At 35.4% G+C, this 25,687-nt stretch overlaps 1 protein-coding gene across 1 annotated transcript in view; it reads right to left on the reverse strand.

Moving 5' to 3' along the window:
• The window catches only part of syne1b (spectrin repeat containing, nuclear envelope 1b), a 108,145-nt gene that overhangs the window by 6,112 nt on the left and 76,346 nt on the right, over positions 1-25,687 (reverse strand). The window contains 47 exon segments of the mRNA XM_042743048.1: positions 1-12; positions 1,027-1,238; positions 1,641-1,767; positions 1,876-2,018; positions 3,341-3,409; positions 3,537-3,870; positions 4,285-4,476; positions 4,559-4,696; positions 5,319-5,501; positions 5,579-5,732; positions 7,163-7,347; positions 7,435-7,597; positions 8,187-8,355; positions 8,840-8,996; positions 9,582-9,737; positions 9,817-9,879; positions 9,882-9,944; positions 11,191-11,385; positions 11,459-11,693; positions 11,791-11,885; positions 11,961-12,108; positions 12,270-12,424; positions 12,516-12,662; positions 12,739-12,921; positions 13,247-13,430; positions 13,646-13,779; positions 13,860-14,030; positions 14,143-14,298; positions 14,397-14,552; positions 15,660-15,836; positions 16,033-16,182; positions 16,309-16,491; positions 17,247-17,379; positions 17,470-17,666; positions 17,812-17,943; positions 18,445-18,618; positions 18,711-18,911; positions 19,065-19,184; positions 19,603-19,704; positions 19,781-19,990; positions 20,919-21,068; positions 21,259-21,390; positions 22,485-22,638; positions 22,738-22,838; positions 22,974-23,108; positions 24,250-24,459; positions 25,151-25,312. The exon segment at positions 1-12 is cut by the window's left edge and continues 189 nt beyond it. Of these exon segments, the coding sequence (XP_042598982.1) occupies positions 1-12; positions 1,027-1,238; positions 1,641-1,767; positions 1,876-2,018; positions 3,341-3,409; positions 3,537-3,870; positions 4,285-4,476; positions 4,559-4,696; positions 5,319-5,501; positions 5,579-5,732; positions 7,163-7,347; positions 7,435-7,597; positions 8,187-8,355; positions 8,840-8,996; positions 9,582-9,737; positions 9,817-9,879; positions 9,882-9,944; positions 11,191-11,385; positions 11,459-11,693; positions 11,791-11,885; positions 11,961-12,108; positions 12,270-12,424; positions 12,516-12,662; positions 12,739-12,921; positions 13,247-13,430; positions 13,646-13,779; positions 13,860-14,030; positions 14,143-14,298; positions 14,397-14,552; positions 15,660-15,836; positions 16,033-16,182; positions 16,309-16,491; positions 17,247-17,379; positions 17,470-17,666; positions 17,812-17,943; positions 18,445-18,618; positions 18,711-18,911; positions 19,065-19,184; positions 19,603-19,704; positions 19,781-19,990; positions 20,919-21,068; positions 21,259-21,390; positions 22,485-22,638; positions 22,738-22,838; positions 22,974-23,108; positions 24,250-24,459; positions 25,151-25,312 (7,302 nt within the window).

Here is a 25,687-nt window from a genome sequence, read left to right on the forward strand (position 1 = left end):
CTTCTGCAGCTCCTGCGCGGAGTCACAGGTCAACAGAGAAAAACATCAATGCCACAGTACAATAAACAAGCTGGATAACCAACAAACAAACAAACGATAAGGTTCAAAGAATATCATGGCATTAGTATTATTTTAGTATTCTCCTTATTGGAGTAATTCTTTAAATTTTGTTTTATTTTTTATTTTGTTTTTGTTTTGTTTGTTTTAATTGGACAACCAACAAACAATAAAACAAAGAAAATGCTAACCCTTACAAACAATAACAGTGGTTCAAAGAATATCATGGCATTAGTATTATTTTAGTATTTTTTTTTATATACTTTTACAGTAATTCTTTATATTTTTAATTAGCTTTAATTTTTATATTTGTAGTTTTCATTCTAATTTTAGTTTAGGTTTTAATAATCTGTTTTTTTTTTGTATATTTCTATATCGCTTTAATTTATCTTTATTTCATTCTAATTTTAAGTAAGGGAACATTTTTGCTTTAATTTATCTTTATTTTAAGTTAATCTTAAGTTTTTTAAATTTAGGATTTCAAGTTTAGGATTTTCAGTATTAAGGATTTTCAATATTTATATTTTATTTCAATTACTGAAAATGATTTGTAATACTTTTAGTTAGTTTCATTTAAGTCTATGATGGATAACCAACAAACAAGAAAACAAGTTTTTAGTTTAGGTTTTAGCAATTTTGCTATGTGTTCCTGTCATTTTTATATATAATATATAATTATGTCTAATTTAATACTGCTTTATAGCAGGGGTGTCAAACTCAGTTCCTGGAGGGCCAGAGCCCTGCAGAGTTTAGCTCCGACCCTAATTAAACACACCTGTTCCAGCTAATCGGGTGCTTCAGGCTTCTTTGGAAACTACATGGTGTGTGTTGGAGCAGGGTTGGAACTAAACTCTCCAGGAACTGAGTTTGATACCCCTGCTATATAGCTTCAACGTGTCAGATTTGAGTAATTTTAGCACTTAGTAATAAATAGTTTTAGTTATGATTAACAGCGCTGGAGTGTCTGACCTTGAGCTTCTTGATGCGTAGCTCGATGGTCTGTATGTCCGTGCTGAGGTCCAGTCCCCGCTGCTGCTCCAGCTCTTCTTCTGACTTGTCCAGCCAGCTGCAGATGTTGTTCAGGTCAGAGTTGAACTGCTGCCACTGCTGCATGTTCTGCTTCATGCGCATCTCTTTACTGAGAGCCTGAGCCTGCAGCAGCTCCCAGCGCTCGATCACACCTGCTCAACACAGACGGGTCACACTTTACAGTAGCTGTATTCAAAAATACACATTATATGATGCATCAGACAAAAGAAAATCAAAATCCATCATTTATTATTTTCTTAATAAAATATTCCTTTTATTATAAAATGCATGTTATTCTAAAGAGAAGTGTTTTCTCATCCAAAATAAAGCTTGATAATAATGAAAGTATTACTACTGAATATTCAATTTAAAACATTCAAAATAGTTTGATAATTTGTTATGAAACTTTCATATTCTACCTTTCCTCCAAGCCGATCTTTTATGTAACATATATAATGTTTATAATGACACACTATGGCTTATATACTATGAGTATTAGTTTAAAGATTGCATGTATTTATGTGCATGGCTCAGAATATTATCTGGTTTTGTACCTGAAGTTTGGGACTCTGAGCTGTTGGGGTTGACGAAACCTGATATCTTGTCTTCCTCGTCTTTCAGCTCAAATCCCACTCGCTTTACTGCGTCTATACTGCCACGACATTCTTCAAGAAGACGCATCTGAGAGAGAAACAAAGATAACAAAAGTGTTTCAATTAATTTAGCAAATGCTTTCTTATTCAAACCAGTGACAATTCCTCTAATCTAGTCCTATAGATGATTACTCACATAACCCATGTAGGTGGCGTCCAGCTCAGGGCCGGTGGGAGTCCGGCTGCGTATGATGCTTTCCGTCTGCTGCAGATGGAAGCAGCTGGTGTTGAGAGCTTTATCCAGCTGTCTGATGTGAGTCTCCAGTGATCCAGCGTCATCTGTAGAGGAACATCAGATTAGTTTTAATGGAGGAACAACAGGAAGTTGCTCTGAGCTGCGTCTGGAACCGTGTTCTCTGTCTCAGGCCTGATGCAGTGCATGATCAAGAGATGAACGTCACATGATTGCTTTCTCATTAGTCAAACATACTAGGTGCTTCTAATCAAATGTATCATTAGTCAAAGCAGTTTACAATCAGAGTGAATATACGCACTGGTCTTCAGGATGGCATCGTTTGTGGCATGTTTGTTCACCTTTATTTATCCAGGCAATTCGATTAGGAATTGTTTTCTGGTCTGGTATAATGGAGATTTGATAATGATAGACTGGTTAATTGGATGATCATTTTGAGAGGGTCACTTGTGTTTTAAAATCTGCTGACCTAAAGCTTTTTTGCATTAACATATTTAAATGGCAATTTACTACAGAATTATCATTAATAGAATATGTCCATTCTCATTACTGTGATGGAAAAAAATATTATTTAAATTGTGCATTTTTAAAAATGCACAAAATGCTATTTTAAACCAGTGTTGTTACTGTTAACTAAAACTATGATTTTTTTTTTTTTAATTAAAAATAAGCTGAAATAAAATAAAGCAGAAATATTAGATGAAAAACTTTTAAAATAAGAAATGTTGCTTTGACAATTGACAAATAAAACGCTGAAATTTAAAAGCTAAAAGCTAAATCAGAATATTAATAAATACTATAATAGTATAAATAATAATAAAATAACATTATTATTAATAGTCAATCTAATTACAAAAAAATATTCAGATGTTTAACAGTAATGAGAATTTCTGGAGGGAAATTGCTTTACAATTAAAAAATGTAAAAACATTTGAATTGGTCCAAAAATAGGCTTCATTTTCTTTATGTAAAAATATTTCTCTGTGATTTCACATTAAAATTTGACCTTTGACCTTCCTTTAGACCAGTGCGACCATTAAAAACCCCACATGGGACATACTATAATATTTGATTTTCAACCACTTGATTTAAAAGGATTTTATATTTTGTAATTCACAATTTTCTCTGAGTGCAAACTACTGTGAGTAATGCTGTTGATTTGGCAAATCCAAAAGCATTAGAAACCAAGAACAAACACCCTGTGACACTACATGCAAACACTGGAGAACTGATTATTAACGTTAACACACGGTGTGTAGCAACACAAATCAAAAGAGAAGGGTTAGAAAATACAGCTCGCAGCACGCTGCTCTGTGCTTTGATTCGGTTTGTGAGTAGAAACTAAAGATCACAATCTCAGGCAACAGACTAGTGAGTGAGTCTCAGATTTCTGACTGCTGTTGCCTACCAGCGCTGGACCTCAGAGTTTGCTCAGTAAGTTTTAGATATGCCTCAGGACTCTCTGGAATCACTACATCTGAAAGAAACATGTACATGCATACAATACAAACATGATTGAATGCTGAAGCACACTAACATCATCTGCTACAGCCACCAGTTTATTCTCTCTCTTCTGTTTATAGGACGAAAGATCTCGCACTGACCTGAGAGGGCAGACGCTGAGCCCTGCAGGTATCCATCCTCTCCCTGATCTCCCGGTTCAGAGGACAAGGCTCTGCTGGCGCTCTCCAGACCCCGGCTCAGGTCATAATCATGGTCCCACTCCAGAGGGATGGAGTCCACGCTGGCTGGAGTGTCTCGGCCTGAGCGTTCGGCCCGTAGAGGAGCGGCCAGTGATGCAGAGCGACTGGACGAGGGCAGAGGGGACAGAAAACCATCGCCCAGACGCTCACTCCATGGAAAGCTGGACACGTCAGCAGGCTCGTCCAGATCAAACTCACGGTCCGAGTACGAGACGTCATGTTCATCTTCTGTGAGCTGGATAAAGAAGAAAAATTCACAGTGATTGTTGGGATCCAAACCTTGACTAAACAGAAATAAATAAATATAAATAATAAAAAATAAAATGAATGAATGAAAATATAAACAAAAATATAAACACATATAAATATAAATAAAAAGATGAAGATAAACAAATATGAAAAAAATAAATGAATGAGTAAATAATTAATAAATAAAGAAAGGAAGTCATAAATAAAAAGGTAAATATAAATTAAAATGGTACATATAAATATTAAAATAAATATAAACAAAAAACAAACAAATATATAAATAAATAAATAGGTTGGTAGGTAGGTACATATAAATAAATCTGAAAATGAAACAAATTGAAAAAGAATGGAAGAGAACTCCAATATCAGTCCGAAAAAGCATCTGATGTAATTAAAGTACCGGTAATCGTATAAGTTTCTTGTAGAAGCGCTCCACATGTCCAAACACTTCCTGGCAGAAACGCTGCAGTTCTTCAAGCTCCTCCTCGATCACAGCAGCGTCTATCGGCTCACTCTTTTCCAGAAGAGCTTCACCCTGCTGGAATATGTGGTCAATCTTGGCTGTGTTCAGAGTGATCTCCTGCTGGAACGCCTGGACGCAGAAGAAAACCTTTAGAAGTGTATGACACAGGAGATGTAGAGAACACATGCAGTAATTAAGACCAGAGACGTACCCTCAGCTGTTTGATTTTGGCCTGGACGTCCCACTCCGAGAAATGCTCAATGTTGGTTAACTGCAGGTCCATCTCTGTCAGCCAGACCAGGATACAGTCTCGTGCCGTCTCAAACTCCTCCCGCTGACATATAAAGTGCTGCGGCGGACATAAAAAATTCTTAAAAAATCAGATTCAAAGTAAAAGCCCACCTGCATTTATCTAATCATTAAAATCATTAATATTATTACAAAATATATTTATTTGTTTTGCAACAGCTGATTTACCCAAATGAACTGAAAGATCCATTTACAAAAATATAACTTTGGATTATATTATTTCATGTATTATATATTGATTTATTGAAGAATGTACATAATTATATATAAATCATCATAATAAATTTATATATATATATTAGTGTGTGTGTGTGTTTATGATATTGTGTTATATTATGTGGTGTGTTTATTTAATAATATAGTGTTTATTATGATTTGTGTGTTTTTATGATTCATTATATTATGTGTTTATTTAATAATTATTATTATTATTGTTATTGCTAGTACAATATTTAAAAGTTTTTTTTGGGTTTTTAGAAATGGTTAATTAGTGCTGGATATTGTTATGCATTTGATAAATTATCTTTGAATCAACTTAAAAAAAGCAAAGACAGATAGTTCTTTCACAGATTTGAGTTATTATAATATGTATCAAAGTGATGAGTGTCTAAGCATCAGCGGAGTATAAATGTTGTTGTTAAAGGAATCAATGAGCTCTGTACCTTTAGCCTGCGTAGGACGGAGGACACTCGTCTCTGCAGGTTATCCCAGCGCTGGTTGGCGTTGTGGGCCATTTCTCTCAGACTACAGGCCGCGTCGGTGCGATTCTCACGTGCCAGACGCTGATACTGTTTATTGATCAGCTCCAGCTGCGTCAGACTTTCATGCACCTGCCGCTGGAATGTCTACAGAAACACAGAGCATTAATATCATAAATCTGTGTTTAACAACACTACATTCATTCAGTCTGGGTGAATCTCACCTCAAATTTCTTGAGCTCCTCTTTGGCAACAGTGTAAAGGACACCTGAAGAGTTTGGCAGCGCGGCTGTCTTCTCCGACAACATGAGCCACTCCTCAAAATGAGAGTAATCATCGAGAAACTTCTGCCAGAGACGCCACGTCTCCTCAATCCTTTCAAAGGAGCAAAGTTTAGGTTTACATTTGATTATTGTATAAATCTATTAAAAAATAAACTATTAAAAATACTTTTCATTAATTGAAATAAAGCTTCAATAAAGCTGGAATTGATTAACATTAAAAAATAAAATATAAAATGTTGAGCAAAATTGGTTCTGATTTGTCATTTAGCACAATTATTGTATAAAACTATTAAAAATAAACTATTACAAAATATTTTCATTAATTGAGATAAAGCTTCAATAAAGCTGAAATTGATTAACATTAAAAAACATAAAAAATATTAAATGTTGAGCAAAATCATTTAAATGTCATTTAGCACAATTATTGTGTAAAACTATTAAAAAAGAAACTATTAAAAATTATTGTCATTAATTGAAATAAAGCTGCAGTAAAGTTGAAATAGATTAACATAAATTATTTTCATTAATTTTTAAATAGATTAAAGTTGAAGTAAAGTTGAAATAGATTAACATTAACTTAAATTACACTTTCAGTTTTGATCGTACAGATAAGAGCATACATCAATCGAATCTGTAAAGGGTCTACTTTTTTTTTGTATACAGACATAATAACAACAAAGCTCATTATGCAGGCCTTTGTCCTTCTCAGGTGTGAATTCATGATAGTTGACGGCCTACTCACATATGACTTTTTACCAACAAAAAGTGTCTTAGAAAATTTAAATCAATATATTGTTTTCTGTAAGTGAGTAAACAAGATGATTTTCACATCATTTAGAAAAAAAAAAATTCTAGGCTACAAGCTCTCCATTCTCAAAAAGTCCTGGGAACCAATTTTCTGTATGTGTTTTATTGCCTTATTTCAAGTGATTTAACATTTTTTAGTTTTTCACTAACCACGCATAACAGTTTTTTTTTTTTTTCTCAAAAACACAATCATGTACATACATTCTGCTCACATATTATTATAGCCCAGTTTGTGCTGATTACAGTGAGATTAGACTTTAGCCATTTAGATATTTTATAAAAACTGAAAAAAGCACAAATGTCAGGGCATGACAAAACTTCTCCAGGCCCCAAAATACCCTTAGACTCCAGAGGATTAACATTAAAAAATATAAAATATATCAAATGTTGAGCAACCACATTTACCACATTTTTTTTGTATTAAACGATTAAAAATAAACTATGAAAGCTGAAAGAGATAAAATAAAATACAAAATATAAAATAATAAACAATATTTAGGTTTAAATTTGTCATTAACCACATAAACAAAGGTGTATTGTTATCATTAACTTTAAGTATAAATAAAGCTGCTAAAATTAAAAGTGCACTACTAAAAGTACAAAAACAGAAATAAAAATAAATCAAAGCTTAATATAAATATTTTAAAAAGTCATCAAAATAAAACAAACTAAAATGAAAAAGAAAAGGTATGCGGTGCGGTTCCTGGGTCGTGTTTTAGTTTAGTCTCCTTTGAATTGGCACAGATGCTCCTCCAGCGGCGGTCCAGGCTGCGTGTGGCCTGCTGGATGGAGTCACACTCGGCGTCTGTAGCACACGCGTCACAGTCGTGCAGCAACACCTCACACAGGTTCAGCACTGACGCTACACCTGTGCTGTGCTTCTCGATGTCTCTCTGCAGCTCCTGAACCAAGGGCACAAATCATGGTTTATCTGCACCAAACGAACAAAACGGTTTATGAATTCACTCTGTGTGTGTGTGTGTGTGTACCTGCTGTAGATCTAGTTTCCTCTGGATCTCCTGGTAGTCGCAGGTGTCGTATACGATGGGACGGGACAGTTCAGTCTCGATGTGGCCGAGCCAAGAGCGCAGACTATTCATGTTCTTATCCAACTGCTGAACGGCCACTAAAGTCTCCCGCAGCTTCTTCACCCTGAATAAACACATATGATCAGCCTTTTCACAATTTCTGACACAATATACAGTAATGTCTACATCTACAGTATACTATTTAATATCAGGGTTATTATAGTTAACTAAAACTAAAAACATAAAAAAAGACTCTTATTACTTGAACTAAAGAAAACATGATCTGAAATCAAATAATATATATATATATATATATATATATATATATATATATATATATATATATATATATATATATATATATATATATATATATATATATATTATTTTAAATTCTAAGCTTATTTGATCTAAACTAGTTGCCAAGGCAGCATTTCTTACTTCCATTCCCATTTAACTTGATGTACTAAAATTACAACTAAAACTGAAATTAAAAATTCACCGACAAGAAATATTTATTAAAAATGAATAAAAATCACAAAATTCCAAAGAATTACAAAATTCAATTATTAAAACAAACTAAATAAAATAGGACATCTAAAAGGAAATGTGATCGAAACACAAACCTCAATCATTTTAAAATGAATTTTGAGTGAAAACTGTGTGAAATAGTGCTGATAATGCCAACCACATGGCCGTGTGTGTTCCAGTACCTGGCCCCTATGAGGTCGAGCAGATGCTGCCAGCGTTCGTTGACTTTACTGAGTTTGTGTTCGATGTCAGAGGCTTTGCTCTCATGACTGGCCTGAGCTAAACGTTCACCCAGCTGCTGGAGCTCGTGTTTATTCTCCTGAACCACTGTCACCTCGTCCTGATAGTCCTGAGGGACAGAGAGACAAGACATTCTCATTATATTCAACATTCTATATAGATAAACTTTCTATAAATATATATAAAAAGTATATATATATATTAGGGCTGTTAAATGATTAATCACGATTAATCACATCCAAAATAAAAGTTTTGTTTACATAATATATGTGTGTATACTGTGTATATTTACTATGTATATATAAATGCACACACATGCATGTACATATTTAAGAAAAATATGTTTATATATTAAATATTTATATAATATAAATTATATGAATATAAATATATACATGTAAATACATGTAAATATTTTCAAAATGAATACTGTATGTGTGTGTCTTTATATGTACATAATAAATATACACAGTATACACACATATATTATGTAAACAAAACTTTTATTTTGGATGTGATTATTCGTGTATATTTTTTGTGTGTATTTATATATATATGTATATATTATATATTTGTAAATATTTATTAGTTATTTTTCGTAATTTATATATATTTTTTTCGATGCTGATGTCTCCATTCTGGGATACTTTGCTTTCCATTTGCGTCAGCCATTCACACAGCTCCTTATATTTATCGTTGAAGATGGCCCATTCATTCAGCTTCTCACTCACCTGCTGCCTGCGCAGACACAACTGCACAGACAAATACACACAAACATATGGCTGAGCATTCAAACCAAATCTAAGTAGATTCAATTGAATATTTAGCCACAATGTCTCTCTGTATCTCTATAATGTGCAAAATTAAAGTTGAAGGAATTGAAGGAAAGGCAAAAATCAGACCATTTAGACAGAAGGGCATACTTACAAGAGCGTCAGTAAAAATACAGCACGAGTGAAGAGTTTCTGACAGCCTGTACCTACAGTTAAATGTTTCTATGGAGATATCAAACGTACGCTCACTTCCTGTGGTGTCTCAGCTCACGCACCGGATGCCACAAACACAGAAGGTGCATAAAACTATTCATGCTTCGCATTCAAGTTTCACTTTGAGTGCTTTGCATTGCTCTCTACTAGCAAAAACATACGATAATATGTTCTGCAAAACAAACTCTGATGCAGTGATCTGTGGATGTGTTAGAAAACCTAATGAGCTTCCTATGGAGCCCAGAGAGCATTAGTTTGATGTCTAGGAAGGTTTTGAAAGCGTTTGCACCAACCATGCAGGCATATGTAGTAAAACAGCGCCACCTAATGGCCAGATGTTTCTGCATGTACCTGGTGACAGATCTCCTCCCACTGGCGGTGCAGGAGCTCAATGCGTTCCTGCAGCACACGCAGATCCTCAGGACTGATGTAACTGGACAGAGACTCTCTCAACACCGTCAGATGGGACAAATCCTCCTTCCAGCCGTCAAACATGCTCTCCAGATCCTGCAGGATATGGGTGTTTATTATTTCGCATCATTTCACTGTTACTCAGTTTCCCTCACTGCATCTGAACTCTGCATACCTTGCAGCGCATTTGTTCAGACTGCAGCTCCTCGTTGCGATCTGGAAGGGGGTGGGTGAGGTGGAGCTTTTGTTTGATATTTGTTTGTTTATAGATAGTTCGATACCTTTTTCACATCTCTCCCAATCCTACACACAGTTTGAAACAAGTCAAAGTGGGTTCTGGGTACATAAAACATTTTCTGAACAATTACAGTATCATGCATTGCTCTATCATCTGAAAATGAGCTTTAAACGCGTTAGGGTAGAGATGTAGACAAACTCATGCAGACATTTGTTTGAGAGCAAAATAACTACTGGAACCACTAGAAAGAAATATTTGACAATAAAAGTAAAATAAAATTTAGAATAAACTAAAACACCTTATTTTTGAATTTTTAATTTAACTAGTGAAATCTCTCTCTCTCTCTCTCTCTCTTTTTTTTTTTCTCTCTCTCTATATATATGTTTTTATTTTAGTTTTTGTTTTTATTATTTTACTTTTTTTTTTTATTCTTATATTTTTGTTATTTTTTTTGTTATTTTTGTTTTGATTTTGGTTTTTGTATTCGTTTTTAAATGTGCCGGAATATTTTTTTTTTATATAAATTTTGACTTTGCTTTTAAACTAAAAAAGGCTAAATGAAAACAAGAAATATCGCTTTGGCAACTAGCTTAAACAAAATAAATCTAACTCTAATCTAAAATATAAATTATTTTTTTTTTTTTTTTTTATTTCAGGTAACAAATGTTTTTTGTTTTCAGTTTTAGTTGACTAAAATAATAGTGGTATTAGTATTTTAACTTTTATTTTAATATTATTATTATTAACTAATATTTATTTGCATTTTTATTTTTAATATTATTTATGATATTTATATTTATATCATTACTATAATTATAAAAATGTTATATTTAGCAACTAAATATGTATTTAAACAAACAATTACACAAAAAATTAAGTGCAAGAATTTCTAGGAACACTATATAGTGTAATATTCAGGGTTTCATATCGTTTGTCTAATAAATTATGACAATAAATAATAATTATTTCCCGTTATTATAATATAAGGATTTTTTTCTACAAAAAAATTTATAAATTATATATATGTTTATTTTTGTTTGTCTAATAAATTATGACAATAAATAATAATATATATATATATATATATATATATATATATATATAATATAAGGATTTTTTTCTACAAAAAAATTTATAAATTATATATATATATATATTCGATTTCATTTATTTAGAATTTTTTCTTGTGGGATGGATGACTCAGTTTTAAGAATATTCTGAAAGAAAAGAATCACTAAACTTATCCAGACATGTAGCAATAAAGTCCGCGAATGAAGAAAACAGGTGGCGCTGTGACATAAAGATCTGTACCCTGAGCAGGACGGCCAGCTCTTTCTTTTGCTCCTCCAGGCGGATGTTGGCATGTTTCCAGCGCTCCTGTATGTCGAGCAGCTCCTCTTGTAGAGTGGCTTCGGCTCGTGTGTCAGCAGACAGAAGCAGCTGTCTCCCTGCCTCCACCGTCAGGATGTAACTGCCCTGCTGCCGCAGCAGAGCCTTTTCCCTCAGCTGCAGGAACAACAGCGTCAGCAGGGGGCGCTAACAGCCAGCACAAAAGCATATTAGGTCAAACAATACTTACCTGAACTGCATCCAGCATGGCTCGTGCCTGTTGCAGTGGCACAGTTGTGCCCGCCTGCAGGGTTTCAGCCTGATGGGACGCTTCCACCAACCACTTCCTCAACTTCTCCACCATCTTCCTGTAGCGCTGCCACTGCCGCAGGAGACTGTCTATGATGCCCCTGCGCTGCTGTGCCCGCCTCACCACCCCCTGCCACTGGTTACTGAGCAGAGCCAGCTTCAGCTTGAACTCATCTCTGGAGACACGGTCAGTTTCGATATGAGCATTCAGTCTGTTCAGGTATTTTGAATGCTAGTATCATGCATATGCATATATCTGATGATGTCGCTCACCTGTCGTCCACCTGTCCCTGCTCCAGCATGTGTTGTCCATCGCTGATGATAGAGTGAAGGATCTGCTGTCTGCTGAACATCTCTGCCTGAAACAGCTGTGACATTGCTCATTTATTAGTATCTAGGCAAGGTTTGCAACTCCTAACTTGCTTTTGTACAGTAAGTCTCACCTCATGAGCTCTCTGCTGCTCCATTAGGCTCTGGAAGTTTCCGGAAATCTCAACCGCCAGTTTCTGCTCCGTCTGCACCAGGAACTCCATCCACGTATCGCACTTCTCCAGAAAGGTCTGTTGCTGTAGTAGCAGGGCCTGAAGTTTGCTGAGAAGAGAATTTAGACATCCTTTAGAAGGTAAACAGACACTCAACAATATCTACTGGAGTACTATGTATTTCCACGAAGCCCAAAAAGAGCCATGCAGGGTATTTAAGAAAGTATTCAATAATGATATAACCTCTCTTTATAATGAGCCTGAGCAAACCTGAATCTCTCAGTGGTCTGAGCTGAGGTGGTGGACCAGCTTCTGTTGAGGTTCTGCATGCGTTTGATCTCCGAGTCGTTGAGAGGGAGTCTGTAACCCAGTTCATTCAGCCTCTCCAGATCAGGAGCCATACTGCTGAACTTCAGCATTAGTTTCTGCACACAAAAAAATAAATAAGAAATAAATAAAAACAAATAAAATAAAAACACTGGTGGTCAATTAATTGATCTATTCATTCTTGTATACCTTGAGTTCCTCCATGCGGTCCCTGATGAGTGACTGGTCAGAGGAACCGTTGGGATCCTGACCCTTCAGAACCTCCTCAGCTTCCACGATCCAGCGGGACAGACAGTCCAACTGCTCGTTAAACGTCTCATAGTCGCGAACCCCAGCCTGGGGAGAAAAACAACCCTCAGTGTCAAACACTAAAACCCTCTCACAAGCCACTTCAATGCTCTTCTTCACTCACCTGCAGCGCCACCTGCTGTCGGCTCAGGCTCTGCTCTACAGCACTGAGGCGTTGGGTGAGACACAGGTGGTCAGACTGGATGGAGGCCGCAGCTGATGTGTCCACCTGCTGTTTGAGCTGCTCTCCCAGCTCCAGTAAAACCTGCAGAGACGCCCGGACGGGAGCCTGAGAGCGCAGCAGCTCCTGAGGGAACATGGGAGGAGAGTAAATTACTGTACTGATTATGAAATAAAAAAATTACGTAAGTAGTTGCTGTTCGGAATTTATGATTAGTGCATGATTAGTTTTGTTGCTACAGTACACAATAACAATGATTCTTATGAAAGTGAACAATGAACATGTAAACAATCTGTAACACAATACAATGAGGTCTCACAAACTAAAAAACTATGTTTTTGCAGCATTCATTAACGTTTGTTGTTCATGTAAGTGCATTAACTAATGTTAATGTTAACAGATACAACTTTTAAAAGTGTTACCACATAATCCTAATCAATATTACACTCACAGCACAGTCTTGGATCCAGGTGGACACTTCCTCCTCTGTGATGTCTTTGTGGCTGGCTGTCTTCAGCATCTGGTTTGCTCTCTCCTCTAGTGTCTGGATGCTGGAGTCGCTCTGTCCATAAAGATCTTTATAGCTCTGTGACAGCTGCTGGAGGGGATTATTAGTTCTTTTGAGGCTCGATGATCTATTTCTTCATGCAGTGTTTTACATGTGAAGACCAAAAAACACACTTCTATTACATCAACCTCACTCACTAAACCACTCAAGCCAAAATGACTTTGCATTTGCGAACTAAAATACTTGCAGTTTGGATTACAAACATGTTTTTCATTGCAGTTTTAGACTCAAACATTTACAAAAAAGTACTATTGTATATACACGAAAAAGTGAAAAATGCACCTGGCGTTAATGTCTTTTAGTGTGTTATTGAGTGTGTCAGACACAGACGGGTGACACTCCTCCAGAAGCTGATGTGTGACTGATCCAAACTTCCTCGGGCTGCTCTCTTGTTTCTCAAGCTCCTCCTGCAGGTTCTACAGATGTCCGAGGAAACAATATGATACATTTTCCATTTTAAATCCATGATTTGCAGATGAACTGGAACTTGCTTTACCTGTAGACTCTCCACCTGCAGCCGCGAAGCCTCCAGAGATCCTGTGAGCAGACGGAAGCGGGACACAGAGTAGCGTCCCTCTGTCAGGTAGCCGTTGATCTCTTCAGACGCTTGTTTGTATTGACTCCACTTGTCCTGGACTGACTTCAGACTGATCTTGAGCTGTCCGATCTGAGACACAGCAATACAAATACAACTGACATGCAGAAAGCCACATATAAACACTATAACCTTTAAAGATACTTACAGAATCACATTATGGTCTAATTAAAACAGTAAATACCAGGTGGTCCAGATTGGCCCATGTGTTGTTCAAGACTTGTAGAGACTCCATGACAACAGCACAGGCCTCGTCGGTCTTATTTTGGACGAGAGCACAAGCCTGTTCTTCCACTCTCTCCAGCTCCCTCTCCTTCTCCTTCAGCATCTCCTCCATCTCCTGAAGTTACATGTCAGAAAAAGAGAGAAAATCTGTATTCCAGTCACGGAGGTCATGTTGAATAAAATAAGACTGCGTGTTTGGTCAATGGGTCAAACCTGGCAGTCTTTAAGTGCATTCTGCACCGAGGATAAGTTCTCGATCCTGTGTTTTCTCTTGAGTCTGTCCTCCTGAGCATTCAGCCATGCCTGAAGAGTCTGAACTTTACCCTCATATTCAACCCAGGATTCCAACAAGCATTCCAGATACTGTACCTGAAACAACAAAAATGAACATTTTGACAACACATTTATGCAATTTTATGATACAATTTAGCAATAATGTACCAAATAGTAACACTAATTATAATTTTTTATCTAATCACAATTTAGTATGCAAATATTACAATGACATCATCGCTGGCACACACTAAAAATAAAAATAATAAATAAATAAATAAAACACTATTACAGTGGTTCTCAACCAGAAGGCCTCATAAACCTTCCAAGGGCCCATAGAATGACTAAAATGCTAAATGAATAATTACTAAAAATGCTTAAAAAACAAGATCAAATGAAATCATAATTATTTTTATATTGTATTATATTTTTATAATATAATATAATATAATATAATATAATAAATGCTAAATGAATAATTACTAAAAATGCTTGCTGTTTTTGAAACTTCTGGAAACAAAAAATAAATTGTGGATAATAATTCTTTAAATAAATAAAAAAATTTAATATCCAAATATCTTTTTTTTTTATATATATATAAATTGTATGTGTATGTGTTATATATATAAATTAACAAAAAATTAACACAAACACTCCCCCACACACACATAACTGATTTTTTTTTTATCTTAAATTTCCTAAAATATATAACATGTAAAAAAAATATATATTTATAGAACAGCTCAGAATGAAATTATCTACCAAAAGTCTGAATAGAGTATATAGTATGTATGAGCTGCATCTGGGGCCTCGTTTATAAAATGTTGCGCAGTTTGAAGTTTGAAAACACACATACGCCTCTTTCAGATGCGAAATTATGAATTGCAAATGATCTTGAACTTCATCAAATGATCAGTTGAACTCAACTGAATGGTTTCAGCTCTCTGCCTTGTAAACAACTCCTTAATCATGTCATTAACATAAAAGATCACCAGTCATCATTCAAATCCTACCATTTAGAACAGCGAGCTGCAAGAACAGCTTACATTTCCAAAAACCTATGGAAAAAGAGTGTACGTCTGCTCAGACCCTGATGTGACACTAAGCACTTTTCCACGTCAATGGCAGTTTTGACGTTGGCATGGATTTAAGTGTACACACACTATAAGATCAAATCTGTGCGAACACTTTATGAAGTCTCACCCTCTCAGTGATACGTGTCTGCAGTATCTGCCAGCGGCAGTTCATGGCGCCCAGTTTCTCAGCAAAATCTGTTTTATCACTGCGTTTGCTCTCCACATCCGCACCACTGTTCTGGAGCACTGACTGATTCACAAAGTCCACAGTCAGCTGTTTGCAGTTCACATCCACCCTGAAGCCCTACAGAAAATAAAAGACAACAGCATGGAGAAAACAGTTAGCAAAACACATACAAATTCATAATTACTCTTGTAGACTTCTGATGATCGCCATAAAATCCAGTCCAACCAATAGATTACTTTGGAAAAATATTAACCACTTAAATACAATAGACCTTTTGTAGACTCTAACAGGGTAAAACAGTAAATGCTGTCACCTTGTATCGCTGCAGGTACTCCTGGATGACCTTTGACCCAACAGCCCCTTTGAGATTCTCCTCATCCTCTTCTATCACTCTCTCCATCAATGACACCCAGTTCACAAGCTCAGCGATAGCGTGACGGGATGCTAGCTTATCCATCTGAGACTAAAACAACAAACAATATATCTTTAAAAAAAACGATAGACTAAGAAAGATCTGACAGGACCAATGACCCCCAGAAGTGAAACTTATCCTATTTACTGGTCTAGATAAGTAGTGAGCAGACAGTACCTGGTGGAGTTTTTCTTGAACTACAGGAATGCGGGTAAGCAGTTCTGACCACTGAGAGTCCAGACGGGCGAGTTCAGACCGCAGAGACGCGGTGTCCATCTTCTTGAGTCTAAGCAGCTGGTTTCCCTCGTTCAGCACTGAGGCCTTCAGACTGGAGCGGCTCTCCACCTCCTTACTGAACTCCTGTATAGCAGAAAAGACCACACATGAAACGACACGAAAGGACTTACTTCCTTATGGCCATGCAAAGATACAAATAATTATTTAATAAATAATAATTATTAATTAAATCTTCTTTTGAAACTATTTTCATTGGCAAAAACATCTAACTGTGAAAACGAATGATTATATAATAATATTATATATATATTAATAAAAAAAAACACAATAAAAACATTAAAAAAAAACTAAATTAATAACTTAAATAAATATGGTCCGAGACACTGGGATAAAAAAATAAAAACAAGTTAAAAAATTTAATAATAAAATAATAAAACAAAAAAAAATAAAATAAATTTATTAGTGTAATGTATTTTTAAATGAATTTAATTTAAATTAAATAGAATTTGGGTATATTATTATTAAATAAAATAAAATAAAAATAAAAAAAAAAATAAAATGAAATAAAATAAAAAAATAAAATAAAATAAAATTATAAAAAATAAAATAAAACAAAATAAAATAAAAAATAAAATAATATAATTGAATTAAATAGGTTATATTATGATATAATAAAATAAAATAAAATAAAATAAAATAAAATAAAATAAATTAAAATAAAATAAAAAAAGAAAAAAATAAAATAAAATAAAATAAAATAAAATAAAATAAAACTTGGACCAGTGTGGCTTTCCAGTGAAACTGGTTGACCAAATGCGCCAACATCCTAAACACACCCCATGCTTGTGATTTCTTAACACTGAACCAGTCTAACTAACCAGAAAAGCTGATAACTGGTCTTTAACCATCTCCAGTTCCTGAGGACCAGCAACGATCTTTGTGTTCCAGAACTCTAAGCGTTCCAGAGCTTCCTGTAGCCAGTGACTCAGTTCACCAGACTCACGATTATACCTGTGACAATCAAGCACATCTCATCATGACGATTATGAAATAAATTGAATAAAACAATGCATCACTCTAAAAAAAAAATCAGCTCCTGACCTGGTTGAGTGCTTCAGGATGGATTCCAGGTTCTGTAGCTCTTTGTTGATCTTGGTGGAGTTGTTGAGCCAGTGCTCGCCCAAAACAGTGAGCTGGTTCTCCAGGCTGGAGCAGCTCACATATGACAGAAGATGCTTCCCTTCCTCCAGCACCTGATGCAGCTTGTGTTGGTGCTCCGTCAGACTGGCTTTAAGGGCCTAACGTGATGATAATGGAAGGTCAAGCTGATCAGATTAGATTAAGATTATCTATTCTAATACACAGATCATACCCATGTTGGCAAGTTACTCTAGACTTGTTACAACTAATCCTAACAAGGCATGAAGCCTGAAGATTACATACCTGATAGAGCTCTATTCTTTCCTTCAGTCTCTCCTCCGTCTCCTCCACCAGGCCAGCGGTCGGCAGACTGCCCTCCACAGTCTCTAGCAATCGGTACAGGGTCTGATAGTCCGAAACTAGACGACTCCACATCTGATAAAGTCAGAGAAACATACAAATACAGTACATAATGAGTGTGAAAGAAACAGCTTCATACTTTTTTGGGGTAGGTAGGGTATTTCAATTGCTTTGAAAGTCTCTTTATTTATTGGATCAAAAATGTAGTGAATACAATAATATTGTGAAATATTATTAACATTTAAAATAACTATTTTCTATCTAAATATGTTGTAAAATGTAATTTATTTCTGTAATGCAAAGCTGAATTTTCAGCATCATTACTCCAGTCTTCAGTTTCACATCAGGAGTTCATTCTGCTATGCTGATTTGCTATTTAAGAAACATTTATGTTAATATCAATATTTTTTTGTGGAAACCATGATATATTTTTTCCAGGACGTTTTGATGAACTGAAAGTTCAAATAAGCAGTATATATTTGAGATAAAAATCTTTTAACAATATGAATGTCTTTACTGTCTCTTTCTTCGTCTTTTGAAAATCTTACAGACTCCATACTTTAGAAAAATTGTTACCTCTGAGATGCACTGCAGTTCAACTCCTTTCTTGTGCGCTTGCTTAAGCACATCCTGAGCCCGAGCTAGTGTCTCCTCCAGAGTCTGACGCTCACGTGGCAAAACAAAGGCACTGATTTTTTTGTAGAACGTCTCGGTGAGGACCGTGTGCCACTCTAAACCTTGGAAAAACTCCTGGAAAGGAAACATTGGGAGACATGTGAGCATCAGAAGGACATGCACAATCTTTTAGACAAACACAAGACGTATTTCGGAGTTTGGTGTACCTTGTGCTTGTCTAGAAGGTTGTGCACATCCTCCACTGAGCTGGCGATCATCTTCTGGTCAGCGTTCATCTTATCTTGGGCCGTGTCCACCAGATCAATTAGATCCTGCAGAACTCGTTCATACTGATTTTTCAGTGCCATGTTCTGATTCAACCCGCTCCGTCGAGAGCCCACCGTCATCACCAGCTCCTCATAAGCATCCTGTCCAGCATACACAGACAACTTTGAGAAGACTCAGCTATTTTATTTCTAAACCTCTATAACTTGGGACTACTTGATATGCTTCTGTTTTTAGAGTAATTGAGAACACAAAACTGTTTGACAGATTTTTTGACACCAGTGATTGGTTGTTACCTGTAGCTTCAACAGCTCATTGGTGGAGAACTGGTCAAGCTGTAGCTCCGCCCCTCTGGCTTTCAGCTCTGTTATTCTGTGCTCAAAGTCTTTCAGCGTCTCCTCTGCCTCTGCAATGGTCTGTCAGAACAAAAGTGAATTCACAGCGATATGATTGAATGAACTGTAAATCGTTTTATTGTTAACTAACACTGAACATAAAACAATTAAAAAATAAAGCTAAAAAATAATATGTAAATATAAGACAAAAATTAGAAATGCTGGCAACTAACTGAAAAAAGCTGAAGTACTAAAATAACAAAAACTAAAATAAAGTTAAATAGAAATATTAAAAAAATTAAAACTAATAAAAATGTCAACAAATTCTTTTTTCAAAATATTAATAAATATTATAAAAGTATATAAATAAAACTAATATTGGCATACTATTAAAATCACTGTTAATAAATATGACAACATCTAATAATGAAATGCAATTAGTAATCGCTAATTATTCAGTGCATTAATCAATTATCAAATATGAAGTATTCTTTCTTACTTCGATCTGTTTAGTTGTTGTGTGGTCAAGAACTTCTGCCATTTTCTGGATAATCTGGAACTTGCTTTCACTAAGCGCTGTAAAGAGATGCTGCAGCTCCGTCTGAAAAGAAACAGGAACTGAGATGATGTTACTGTGTTGCATTATTGTACAGAACTGAACGGTGTCTGATGCCCACCTGGAAAGCTGTGAGCTCCCGCATTCGGCTCCTCATGGTGTCACAGCGGCGGTCCAGTGCTGAGTCCAGAGCTCCCAGGCGTCGAGTCAGACAGTCGAGAGTGTCCTTCATCAGGGTCTGCTCTTCCTCAGATAGTCCCACTGAGCCGCCTATCAGCCCCTCGCTGTGGCTGAGCTGCCTCGTCACCTCCGTCACTTCTTTTCCCAATGTCTGTAATGCAAGGAAGTGTTTGACATTTTAACTCCACTAAAACTTACGATTTATTTATACATGTATGCATTATCAGATGCTTTTATACAAAACAGAAGCATAAGTAATTCATCACCGTGCCAACAATATTCCTAGTATACAATGCCACCTGTTTGATAATTTTATTGAAATGTGCTTTATTTAATTCTGCAGCTCTAGCTGTAGTTTTACTTATCACTATTAGCAGTGTTGCTATTGTGAAGTAAAACTATTAAAAAATATTTTCGGTCATTGAAAATAAATAAAATAAAATAAAATAAAATAAAATAAAATAAAATAAAATAAAATAAAATAAAATAAAATAAAATAAAATTAAAATTAAATAAAATAAAATAAAATAAAATAAAATAAAATAAAATAAATATATTAGATAAAAAAAGACTAAACTTAAAAAAATGAGAAATTTTTGCTTTGGCAAGTAAAATTACTAAAACTAAAAATGAAATAAATTTAATTAGAGCCATATATAAATATTAAGCATATAACAAAACTGCTAAAACTTAAACTAAACTGAAAAATTAATATCAATTAATAAATACGGTAATAGTATATAAAACAACACTGACTTTGTCATTTTAAGTAGTACTAACATCTACTTAAAATGACAAATATTATAATAATGAATAATTTTAAGAATTTAAAAATATTTTTAAAAATCTATAATAATTTTATCAAATTTTATGAATTCCTTATTTATAAAGACTACTGAAATGCATTTCTATTTCAATGTTCGATACAAACTGCTTCTAAAGTATTATATTTTTTAGTAAGAAAAAACCTGCAGAGCACTGAATGTGAGCAATATGATCTGGCTTTCTCCTAGAAGAAGGCTATCTGTCTCACAGGAATCAGTCATAATCTAGCAAAATTTGCCACCCAGTGTTCAGACCTCATGGTTGGAGAGCTGTGTCTCAGCGTTCTCCGTCAGCAGCACAGGGCCAGAAAACAGTGTGTTCTCCACATCATCCACCCACGAGGACGTGGCTGTGACTGCTGAATAAAGCTGCTGCTCCATCAGAATGACCTCTCGCTCTGTGGCCTGCAGAAACGATCAAACATAACCTAATGTTTACCATGACACCAATGACACACACACGTCAGTATGCTCAAGGCCGTACATTTTAGTGATTCTAAAGGGTTAAAGATGGTTAAAGGGTGTAAACATTCAGTTGTGTTGTCACAACTGTTTGTATCAAAAAGCCAGAAGTGTTTTATAATAATGTGTCTACCTGAGGAGTCATTTCCTTTATTGTCTGACTGAATCCATTGTGCAGAGACATCAGCCTGGACTTGTCCTGGACGTGAGTCTCTTTCTTATAGACCGGAGCCGCAGTCTTCACACAAGCAGTTCTGGAGTAAAACTGTTTGAAAATATACAACTTTTACAAAACAGTTTCTGATTATTACAACAGTTATGCAGCTCCAGTTATTCAATAATATCCCCTGAAGGACAGCCAGGCAGCAAAAAGAAGAGTGCTAAAGTTTCAAGGAAAATGATAGTTGAAAACTCAAATATTGGAAGAGGGAGAAAGAGACTAATAGTAATATGCAACATAGACTGATAAAAGAGAGGAAAGACTAATCTGGTTATTTCAAGGAAATGCATGAACTGATCAAATTAGATAAAAGCATCTGCCAAGTGCGTAATATTCAGCATACAGATTATGATTTTAAAAACGATCAGTTTTATTATTTTGTATGCTCATATTAATTCAAAGACTTCATGTACATTTGAACTTTCAGAAATCCATTTGTCACACTTATCTGCAAAAACATCTGAAAGATGATCAAACTGCTAAAATGTATGCATTTTAAGCTAAAAACTTGATGCTAAAAAGAGTTCATGCTTCTCGTCATCTACCCTCTTACATTTCAGTTATGTAAACTAGTGATGAGAGAAACAAAGCTTTTTGAAACTTTGAATCAATTGAATCACTTGCTTCCAAAATGATTCACTGTTTCAACACGCTTGAAAATGCTGGTCAAAATGGTGTAAATGCAACAAAAACTGAGCCTAAACATGCATAAAACACTTTTTACAATCAACTGCAGACATTTAGTTACAGTATAATCTCTAAAAATACAATTTAATATGCAATATCTGTATGAAATGTGTTCTTTTATTCATTTACAGGGCTTGTTTTGTTTGTTTTATGGAGATCTTGGTTAATCAGGCAATATTCTTCCTTGTTATTACACAAATGTGTCATTAAAAATGCTCACAAATTTATAAAACCGATGAGGTAAAAAACAATGACACTGGTTCATGGGTTGTCCCCTAATGATGAACCAATAAAATTGCGAAACATTGCTAAAGAGTTAAGACGTAACGAAGCCTCGTTTACTGAAATCACATAACTTTGTTAGTTTGACACACTCTGTATCACTGGTTCAAAGCAAATGATTCTCAAAGGTTTTGAAGCTTCATGTGAACACTGTAATGAAGTCACTGTACCGGTTGTTTGCTGTCTTGCTCCAGCGTGTTCATAAGGAGCTGAAGTTTAGTGTCCATGTCTTTTTTCAGACTTTCCCATCTCTTTCTCCTCTGTTTCTTCACGGCCTGAATGTCTCCCTCCCGCTCCACATCAGGCGAGAGGATCTCTGTCGCACTGCAGAACATTTGACAGACAGAACTGTGAAGAGAGAGTCAGAGATGTAAAAGTTTGAGGTAACAGTTATATTCATGGAAGATGTAAGAGAAGTGCTACCTGGCTCTGACGGGTGACGCCTGCTGGGTGAGGATTTCCTCTCCACGACACGCAACAGATTTCAACAGCTTCTTCTGCTCTGCAAGTTGCTCTTCAAGCTCCTGAATGAACAATATTATCACTCCTCATTTAGCAGATGCTTTCTTATTGAATACACCTCACAGTAGACTCACAGGTTCAGACCCAGTGGAGGACACAATGGTGATAGTTCTAGATCCATTATTTTGGTTTTTTACCTTCTGTTTCTGGAGGGTGTCCTGGTGCTGTAGGCTGCGTGTGGAGCGGGCCTGAGCCAGCCAGTCCTGCATGTTAGGACTCTGGGAGAGACTGGAATCTGATTCACTGGAGTCTGATGGTTCCTTAAGGGAATCCTGCAGGAGAGGGAAAATGCAAATATGAGTACTAACAGTGGATTAATAGTCATGAATATCAAAACCACATTGCTGAAACTCAATCATGATCATAAAATCAAATGGTCATCCTATCATCATTCAGCAATATTCTTTTATATATCAGCAAGAAAACAGGAAGCCGTGCAGGAGATTGTCATATTCAAAACCGAACCCAGTGCTGCTGAATTATTCTGCACATAGAGTGACAAGCAAAAAAGCTGAGAGATATTATTATTACACTTCCTCTCTGAGGGCCTTTCAACTCCTCCCAAATTAAAGTTGCCTGCAGGACATAAAAGACAAACCGTTTAGAGACAAACTCTCACCAAAAAACATGTCTTGGTCATATTTTATTTTATGATAGAATATCTATTTTTTTTAATAAAACCTATTTTATATCATGTTTATTTTAATATTTAATTACAATAACATTATTAAAATTAGATTAATATTATAAAAAAATAATATATTCTTAAAAATAATATATTATACACACAATATAAATCACATTTTGTTTTAATAAATGCCATTTTTGTAATAATCAGTTTGTTTGCATTGAAATATTATTTTTAATTACATTTCAAAATCCTGAATTAAACTTTACTTGTGAAAAACTGTACAAACTATAACTGTTTCTCTACAAAAATGTTTTATAGAAAATCAGTTCGTTTTTAAAAACTCAAATACAGTTTTTTTTATATTTCCTATTTTTAAATTATGATTTTATTGTCATTTGGTTTTATTGAGTCTTTTAGTTGCTTTTATTTGTTTTTATTGCCTTGATGCTTAATTTCCATAAATATTTTTATTTTCACCTCTGAACCGTGTTAAGATGCATTTTATTAAAAAGAGTCTACATAAATAAAGTTTATTATTATTATTATGTAGCATGATAGTACTATGTTTTTTTAGGCATTGTAATACTTTTTTTTTTCTTGGAGCACCATCTAATGTAATTATATGACATATGGTATATGCATAAGTTAATTATTCAGTATCATATAAGTATAATAGTACTAACACACTATTACCATACCATGGTACCACCTCCAAGTGAAACAAGATCCAAATGAACCTCTAGGACACAGAGTCGAAAATTAATTCAGAGTTCAGGTCCCACCTGAATGTTGATCTGCTTGTCCTGCAGCATCCTCTGCAGCTCTAGCAGGCTGCCTTTCAGCGTACGCAACTTCCTGGCCAGCTGCTCCGCGTCCTCCCTGTTCTCCGGCTGGCCCTCCAGCAGAAGATTCTCGCTATGTCTGGAGTTCTCGGTGTGTCTGGAGAGCTCGGAGAGAGCCAGCAGCTTCTTGTTGTTCTGGAGCAGCATGTTCTGGGGGAGCTAAAGAATGGTTGTTAGGCTCTCATCCCAGGCCCTTACCGGCACCTGCAGCCCTGTACATTATCCATAATCCCTCACGTGCCATGCTCCAGTAAACATGCCTTCTTTAGGATAATGGGAATGTATAAAAATACTTAAAATTGTATCCAAAATTCACTTAAAAAATTTTAAGACTACGCATAAGCTAGTAATCAAAAGTCAAGGTGTTTCACAGTGGGACATCTGCCAGTTTGTAACCTTCTCATGAAGGCAAAAGTAGCCCCGCCTTTTCCCCACTAATGCTGCAGCCACCCTCATAAATATGTAATAAGGGGCGGAACAGATTTCCCTGTGAGCACCAATCCTCTCACAGGAATCCTCTAATACCCTTAAAGCAATTAAAACTGTGAATGGTGTTATGCTGAGACATTTACATAATCTGATTACAGCTTGTGCCACAGAAGCTTAAGAATCAATCCATCTGAACGCTCAGAGGCCTTCTATAATACTGCTGTTTACGGATAAAAAAAGTTTCCTTGAGTCCTGTGGAATTAAGCAAAACTCATTCATTTAAAAACAAAAAAAACAAAGCAGGCATAAATTTCAAGGATTTACACAAAATAATACATTTACTTTTGTACTTCAATCTGTAAATAATTCATAAAGTACACATTTTGTGATCTGCTGTAGGGGGCGCTCTAACCTGACAGTCTATGAGTTGCTCTTCCATGTCTGAGTCCTGAGAGCAGGAAGTGATGTTACCGCGAGTGCTCTGCAGCCATTGGTCCAGCTGGTCTGCCTGGTTCAGGTAGCGCTGCAAAGCCTGAGCCTGTTGCTGCTTTTCCACACGTTCACTCTGTCGCTCCTACACACATCAGCATATATACATACATATACTGGCTAACTTTAGAGAGAAGAATTTTTATGGGTATATATGATTGGTGAAATACATACTAACTTTTATGAAGAAATGTCTTTAAAAATTAAAGAAAAAAGATTATCGAAATATTGATTAAAACATTTTTTTTTAAGAAATGAATGCTTTTATTCAGCAAGGATGCACCGAATTGATCAAAGGTGACAGTGAAGACATTTATAATGTTACAAAATATTTCTATTTCAAATAAATGCTGCATCTTTGAACTTGAAAATGTTTTTTGAGCATCATATTAGCATATTACAATGACTTCTGAAGGATCATGTGACATTGAAGACTTGAGTAATGACGCTGAAAATTCAG

This window comes from Cyprinus carpio, chromosome B17 (assembly GCF_018340385.1).
Source record: "Cyprinus carpio isolate SPL01 chromosome B17, ASM1834038v1, whole genome shotgun sequence".
Taxonomy (NCBI): Eukaryota; Metazoa; Chordata; class Actinopteri; order Cypriniformes; family Cyprinidae; genus Cyprinus; species Cyprinus carpio.